Source organism: Myiozetetes cayanensis, unplaced genomic scaffold, assembly GCF_022539395.1.
Source record: "Myiozetetes cayanensis isolate MyiCay16 unplaced genomic scaffold, myiCay2020 scf28, whole genome shotgun sequence".
Classification (NCBI taxonomy): domain Eukaryota; kingdom Metazoa; phylum Chordata; class Aves; order Passeriformes; family Tyrannidae; genus Myiozetetes; species Myiozetetes cayanensis.
In genome coordinates, this window is record NW_026087499.1 from 2,721,074 (window position 1) to 2,729,123 (window position 8,050).

At 56.3% G+C, this 8,050-nt stretch overlaps 1 protein-coding gene across 1 annotated transcript; it reads left to right on the forward strand.

Moving 5' to 3' along the window:
- Positions 1–1,117: 1,117 nt before the first annotated feature.
- Positions 1,118–6,545, forward strand: PERM1 (PPARGC1 and ESRR induced regulator, muscle 1). The gene is made up of 5 exons (XM_050322724.1): positions 1,118–1,543; positions 1,823–2,452; positions 2,861–3,467; positions 4,543–4,659; positions 6,466–6,545. Exons 1-5 carry the CDS (start codon positions 1,118–1,120, stop codon positions 6,543–6,545), a joined length of 1,860 nt encoding a protein of 619 aa, XP_050178681.1.
- The last annotated feature ends 1,505 nt before the right edge of the window (positions 6,546–8,050 follow it).

Below are 8,050 nucleotides of genomic sequence, written 5' to 3' on the forward strand. Positions count from 1 at the left end.
CTTTGTCACCTTGGAAATCATGACTGAGGCAAAAGGTGGGTGTGTGTGGGAAAAAGGACAGTCATTGCCATCCAGGTGTCCCACTCCGTCATGTGAGGAAAGGTGTGAGCTCCGTGGTCTTTGCCCCCTCTCCGTTGGCCATCCCACGGAACAATCCCAGGCTGAGGGCAGAAGGGAGCAGTGGGCATCAGGAGTGGTCCCAGGGCCCCCAAAACGTGGCTGTGGGACAGGCACACATTGGCTGATGCCCTGACATCTCCCCCACCAGCTTCTATATATGGGCCTGCCCTCTCTGAACCCACCGCACTCGGCTCTCAAGTGACACGCTGGGGAGGGAGGGGGGGGTCTATTTTTAGCCCCTGAATGGATCTGTGCTGGAGCCGAGCTCTCTGCCCCCGTCAAGGGTACGGCATCATGTTGTGCTGGGAGGATTTTCCTGCGTGGCTCTTTGAATGGCTCCATCCCCGCCTTAGGTTGGGGTACAGGTAGGATTCAGCTTTGTGATCTCTCTGCTGCTTCTGCTGCTGGATCCCCACAGTTGGGGCTCTGTTGCCAACTCCCTCCCCAGGGTCACGGCTATGGAAGGAGCTGCCGTGGCTTGCTGGAATGTCCTGTTTGGAGTGTGCTTCGTGCTCTCCTAATGCATGATGCTGTGGCAGCAGGAACGCTCAAGAACAGAAATCCCACAGTTTTTGAAGGGGACTGTAGGCAAGAGGAGCAGGAAAGGGATGTGTGAGGTGTTATACTGCTGTGCTGCTGTGGAGAGAATCCCAAATCCTCTGTGCTGCTGTGGAGAGAATCCCAACCCTTCTGTGCTGCCGTGCTCGGGGAGCACAGGCAGAAGGGACCAGAGGGAGGTAGCAGTGGTCTCTCTCACTGCTGTCTGGGTTATGGTCCAGCACAGCCATCCCCAATCCTGCTGAGCCTGCCAGGAGCTGGAATTTCAGCTGGAAAGAAGGGAGGATGAAGTGAGGAGGAGTGAATGCAGCTGGCAGAGAAAGAACCCGTGGGGACAGGATTAGGGGCACACACCTCGCCCGTGTCTGCCAACACTGGTGCCGCCTCCTCATGCCCCCATCTCTCCCACCCCCCTCCCCTTTGCTTTCCCGCTGCAGGCATGGATAACTTCGAGTACAGCATCCAGCTGAACGACAGGGAATGGGCTGAGTTCTTCTTGGCCTCGGAGGAGTGCAGCCTCGCCCCGGCCTCGCTGGCCACGGCCGAGGAGCAGTGCCTCAGTGACATTGAGCAAGGGGACGGCCACGCCAGCCCCGACAGGCTGATCCCAGCCAGGGAGGGCAGCGAGCCAGCGCCTGGCACGGGGAGCTCTGCCCCACGTGGGGTGCCCGGAGACACCCCCCTGCGCTGGCAGGCCGGTGGGCACCTCTCCCCGGCGGAGCTGCTGTCGGGCAGCGAGGACGAAGCGGAGCTGGGCTCGGTCGGCAGGTTCCTGTGCGAGAGCGACGAGCCCGGCTGCCTGGCCCCCGCTGCCATGCCCAGTGCACAGAGGAGGCAGCCCCCCCGCCCTCCTGCAGCCCCCCTGGCCGGCCAGGCTGGGGGCACAGCCCAGGGCAACCCGGGGCAGGACGCAGCAGGTGAAGCGGCGGCACCGGAGAAAGGAGCAGCCGGAGGCAGCCGGGCCATGGAGCCCCCCGGCACTCCGAGCACCCCTGAGCAGGCAGGGGACGTGGCAGGGGGACAACCCCATGGCGGTTCACCAGCACCCCCTGCCAGGAAAAGGCATCCCAGCGCCTCCCACTCGGAGCCCAGGCCTCGAGGACCCCCGTGCGATGCTCCCATCCCGTCCCCGGGGTCTGCGCAGGAGGAGGCGAGCGGGGAGAGAGCGGGGGCCGAGCAGAGCTCCCCGGCCGGGTCCCCCAGCGTGGTGAGGCCCAAGGTGCCGGGGCAGCAGAAGAAGAGCCGCAAGCAGCAGCGCGGGGCCGGCGCTGCCGAGGGGGACAGGGACCCAGGGGGGGCTGCGGCTCAGGGGGCCGCTCAGGGACCCGGGAAGGCACCTCCGAGCTCGCCAGCATCCTCTCGGAAGAGCAAAGGGAAGGACAAGGCGGCCAAGGCGGCTTTGGTGAGGCTGGGCAGCGAGGAGGCGGCGGAGGCCAAGCAGCAGGTGCCCGGCCCTGGTGTGGATGAGGGTGATCCAGCTGGGAATGCTCCCCTGAGGCAGAAGGGGAAGGAGCCAGGGGCACAGTCCCCGGGGAAGACAAAGGCCACCAAGCCCTCAAAGGCAGGGCAGGCTGGTGGCTTGGGCGTACGTGACAGTGCACCACCGATCCCTGACAACGGAGCCGTGGCTCCTTCAGGAGAGGCATGCCAGGAGATGCCAGGGAAGCCTCTCCAAGCCAAGAACGTGGCAGCTTTTGGAGGGGATGCTGCTGAGGGAGCTTGTGGGGATCCTGCAGCTGGGATCCTCAGGGAGCCTGCAGCTGAGATCCCTGGGGTTCCTGCAGCTGAGATCCCTGGGGTTCCTGCAGCTGAGATCCCTGGAGCTCCTGCAGTTGAGATCTCTGGGGTTCCTGCAGTTGAGATCTCTGGGGTTCCTGTAGTTGAGATTCCTGGAGCTACTGCAGTTGAGATTCCTGGAGCTCCTGCAGTTGAGATCCCTGGAGTCCTTGCATTTGGGATCCCTGAGTTTCCTGCAGCTGAGATCCCCAGCAAGCCCTCAGAGATCCCTGTGGTTCCTTCAGTTGAAATCCCTTGGGAACCTGCCCCTGAGATTCCCAGGATGCCTTCAGCTGGGATCCCCAGGTCTCCTGCTATTGAGATCCCTAGGAAGACTGCAGCTGAGATCCCCAGGATTGCCACCCCTGAGATCCCTTGGGAACCTGCCCCTGAGACCCCCAGGAAGCTGAGCCCCCCATGCTTTGCAGATGGGGCTTCTGCGAGGTCAAACACCCTGGATGTGACCTGGCCTGAGATGTATGACTATTTGTTCTGTGATTCCCAAGAGGAGGAAGAAGAACTGGGGAGCTCAGTGGAGGGGCGGAGATCACCCTTGCAAAGGGAAATATCCTGGCCTGAACTCTATGAGTATTTTTTCAACGAGCCAGAAGGTAAAAGGAAAAAAGACAAACGTAAAGACAGGAAAAGGAAGAAGTTCGGCAGCTTGGACCACACTGGGCTGCAGAATGAGGATCCCAGCTCAGCTCCAGTCAAGGACACTGTGATTATCTCAGTCCCTGAGGTGTGTGAACACTTCTTCCCAGAGAGACCTAGGAACAGGATGGGCTGGAGAGGGATTTTCTCAATCGCTCCAGCCTCCGAGGTGAAGAGAGCTGTGGGGGCTCTGAAGTCCTTCCTGCAAAGGAAAAGACACCCTGTCGGAGGAGAAGCCCCAACCTCCCAGGCTCTGGTGCTGAGAGGATCCGGAGAGAAGTTCGCCCTCGTCCCGCTGGCTCCCCTGGGAAGAGGCCAGGTGTGGCCAGAGGGTGAGGACATGGCCCTTGCACTGAGAGGTAAAGCATGTTATCCCCTGTAGGGATGTGTCCCTACATCCCATCCCTTGGGATGCTCCCACTGTCCCCATGCCAAGCCAGCGCTGCTGGCCAGGTCCTGCAGGCTGGGAACAGGGAATCTGGGACTTTAAAAACATGCCCTTAATTTGAAAAACACCCTCCAGAGACCACAGAGGTCACCTGAACGTTGAGTGTTCCTGGAGGCAGGTAAGAGAAACAGGAATAAAGGGAGAGAAGTTTAACCCACGAGGACAGCCCAGTGTGTTTGTCTTAAAGCTTATATGATGCTTGGAGCCACAGGGCCTCGTGGTTAATATTAAACCCAAACAATGAGTGAGTCATCCCAAAGGGTGCCTCAAAATAGAGCTTCCAGTCGGTTTGCACAGAGAAAAGCCCCCTTTGCCATGGTCACAGATAATTAGTAAGTCAGTTTTAATTAAAAACCTGATCAAATAAACATGGGAGCAAAAATAACCTACTCTTACAGCATGGAGTTGTTCCAGGCTGGAAATGCAGCAGGGGAGGAAATGTAGAGCACTCAGGGATATCCCCATCCCTGGACTTAGCAGGATGTGGGAGTGGGGTGGGATCAGTGAGATGCTGAGCACTGGTGCTTCTCAGGGGAATAGATGTTGTCCTAGAGCAGTGTGTGCCTTTGGGGCACTGTCTGGCAGGAAGGGGGCCTGGCCCAGAGGTTCCCAGGAATCACTTTCTCCTAAATCTACTCCCCAGACCCACTTCCAGCCACCACACTGAGCTGGGAAGGCACACAGGGAGGTGTGAGGCAGCCAGAGGTCCTGGGGTGGCATTAACAAACATTTGCCTCAGGGTCTTCAACAAAGTACAAAACTGAGAGGGGTGGAAAACGCACCCCTCAACTTTAGGGACCATAACTGAGTCCTAAATAGACACGTTTGACTTGACAAACGGTGACAAAAATGTCATCTGGGAGGGAAAATGTGTGACAACGATGTGACCCCCCAGGAGCGCGAGGGACTCGTGTCCCAGAGGGACGGGGGGGCTGGGGTGGAGGAGGTGGCATAAAACCCCAAACCTCGTGCTCCTCTCCTGGCAGGGACAGCAGAGGATCCACGAGTGCTGACCCACAAAGACATGTGCCTGGTCTTCTGTGCCTTTGCGTCCTGGGCAGTGAAGACATCTGACCTGCAGGCTCCGGATGCCTGGAAGACCAGTACGTACAGTGCCCGGCCCGGCGGGAGAGGGGTGGGAATGACTTCGTGGAAGACTTGGCAGGGACAAAGGCAGGGGTGCATTTAATACACCTACTGCTGCCTGTGGGAAAGTGCAGTCACCTCCCTGCTTTTCCAAAGTGTGCTTTTAGTGCCTTGCCTCTCTTATGGAGTGGCAGTCCCGGCTCCTGCTCGTTTACATCGTCCTTTCCCCGCACCAAGTGGCTGCTGACAGGAGCTGAGCTGTCAGACAAGTCTATCCCCAGCCTTGGCCCTGCTGCTGACAGGAACCAGGAGCAGTTTGCCAGGAGAAGAGAGGCTTCCTTAGGATCCATGCTGGCTAGCAGCAGAATCAGGACCTGGAGTGTGCAGGTTTAGGCTCCCTCATCTCTACTGGAACAAATGCATGTGTTTTTTTCTAATGTGCTGTGAAGATATAATCTTCTTTCTAAATGCAGCTTAGCTGAAGTATCATCCTGGTGCACTGAGTCCTGCAGGTAAACGGAGCTCTGTTGGATCCTCTCCTCTCCAACCACAGTTTTGGGATAGTTGGGAAGAGAGGAAGCTCGGGAATCACAAATTTGCTGAGCCCCCCGGGAGTGCAGGTCGCTGGATAAGCAGGGGATGGAGCAGTGAGAGCAGCATTCCTCATTCCTACCCTGGATGGAGCAGCTGAGTGCAGGGTCCAGCCCTGGAGAGCCTTTTCCATGGGCTGAGATGTGGGAACAAGGCTTCCTGCTGCTTGTCCAGGGGAGGAATGTTCCCCACTAAGGTCACACAGGAAGCTGACACCCTGGGCTGAGAATAGCTCATTAGCTAAGGCTGCTCAGTGCCATCATCACAAGGAGCTTTTGGCCTGCTCCTCCTTGTCTTCTGGGTATTGGGATGGTGGACGTGGCCTCGGGGAGGTGAGAAAAGCAGGATATGGGTCCTCGTGCCCTCGGGATCACATAACCCCCGTGAGGAGGGGAGATGGGAGGCAGTTCCATCTAGTCCTGGACAAGCCATTCTCTTTAAGCATTTTGTGTTCCAGTTGAATTGGTCTGTTTATGTCCCTCTAACACATAAGTAAAAATCAAGTCTGAATTTAAACTGGGAACTCCAAAGGCATGGCTTGGATTCCCAGTTTTGCTTGGGAATTTAACCTCTCTTATAAACCAAGTTAAAAACATTGGCTGACAGTACAGAGAAAAGCTTGATTCTGTGTATAATCCCCACTAGTTATTTGTTATATCTCCACATTTTTTGTTTTGGGTACTTTCTGCTTTTGGCTGGGATCAGAAAATCCACAGATAATCCACAAAATGGTATTTTTCTGGCATCTTCCTGGTCCAAACAGAAGTAGAAAATGAAGGGACTATCCTGAAGCCTTGGTGAGATTTTCTACTGCGTCTTCCTCATCCAGGATTAAACCTGTGTATCCAACCCATCCATTTAATCTCCACCTGAACCTGTGTATCCAACCAGTGCACATCCCTGCCCCACACATGGAGCCTGTTTAGTACTGTCCTTGAAAAAAAGCTGTTTGCTGTGGAATGGTGATGTGATCCATGTGCACAAACTATAGCACTAGATGTGGGCAGACAGGCTGTGGGTGGCTGGGAATGCACTGGGAATAAATTCAGCGTGGAGGGGATGAAAAGCAAAGGCAGGAGGGGACTGGGGAAGGGAGGGGAGTGACCCCTCTATGTCCCACGGAGCAGGGTGAGCCAAGCTTGTGATCTACAGATCTGGGAAAAAAAAAAAGACCTTTAGGTTGGGAAGAAGCACCCAGACTAACTGTGGAAATGTGTTGGGCTCTTTTCCAGTGTTCCTGGCAAGTTTTGGCACGCTCTCTGCCATCCGCTACTTCCGGAGGCAGGTCAGAGAAGGACACCCCCGGACTTAGGCTCAGCTCACACTGGAGGTGCTTCCTGGGGATAGGTGGGCACGGTGGAGGCAGAGACTGTGGACTTTGTTCTTGGACAGTGGGAGAAGCCTGGATCCCAGCACCAAGACTTCTCTTGGACCCATCCCTACACGGGACAGGACGTCACGGGAAGCAGGATCCTTCCGGTGACCGGAGTTTATGGCACGGTAGGCAGTCGGTACCTGTACTGGAGAAAAGGGAGCCCAGCCTGGGCTGGCTCTGGTCTTTCCTTGCACTCTCCTGGGACACTCCCTAGGAGCAGCCAGTGTCTGTCCCAGGGCACTGCTTATCCCTCCTCCCTGCTGAAGTCACCTGGTGGCAAAGGAAGGCATGGACGTGGTGGAGGGAAACCAGGAAAGTGCTTTATTTGTATGAAAGAGCTGGGATACCTGTGAAGGAAGAGTGCAGAGAGCTTTGGGAAGAGCTGTCTGTCCAAACATGGGGCTTGGCTAAGCATGTGCTGGCTGGGCAGCAGTTAGAGGGGGACGGAGGGGCCGCTCTCTTGGCAGAGCCCGGGACTCCCATGACTAGTTTGGCTCACTGCAGGAGGACTCATCCTCCTGGGTTTCACTCCAAGAAGTCACAGTTCAGTGTGACAGTGCAGGAGGCTGAGATAAGGTTTCTGTTGCATGTAGCCACCTCAGCCCTGCTGAGCCAGAGCCACGTCCGTCCCTGTGGGTGAGGAGCACCCGCTGCAAGGGCAACGTCCCAAACCCGTAGGCAGAGGATGGACAGGGGTCACACAGCCAGAGCCAGGGGAAGGGTCCTGCAGGAGATGCACAGGATGGAAAGGGGCAGCAGAGAGAGGGGCTGAGCTCAGGGAAGAGCCCTGAGGGGGACAGGAGCATGTTGGAGAGGAGGAAGAAGTACGTGTCCATGTTTGGCTCTGCCCAAACCACATGTAGGGTCTGGATATATGACTTGTTCCCTCTTCTGCCTCCCACCCTAGAGGGATAAAGTTGGCTGGGGCAGGTGTGGGGTGAGGGGGTGCTGTGGTTGAGTCTGTAACCTGGGGGGCTGGGCAGGGCTCGAAGTGGGGTGAAAAATGAAAAGGAAGCGGTTCAGTTCCTCCCCTGTCTCCAGTGCCTTCCTCATCACTCAAGGGCATTATTCATGAGGGTTTTTCTTCACTCCCAGGTCTGGTAACAGCATGAATGCGAGATTAAGCACTCAGGGACCAGATCCACAAAGGTACTAAGGGAAATCAGCCCAGAATACCAGTGTGGATCTGCTTGTGAGCTTTATAGGAACGGTGTGGTGATGTTTGTCTCATGAAACCAGAGAGGGGAGGTTTAGCTCTTTCCTTGTAATGCAGAGTGCCATGCAATTTTAATATGTGTAGGGATGGACTGAAGACCATGTATTATTGCTGATAAGAGAGCACAACTGTGCAATTGTACAGTGAGATATGTAACTGTAAGTAGTGAGAGAGATGTACAGGCTCTATATGGACTATAGCAGCTGTCTATCCAGCAAGAGGAGTT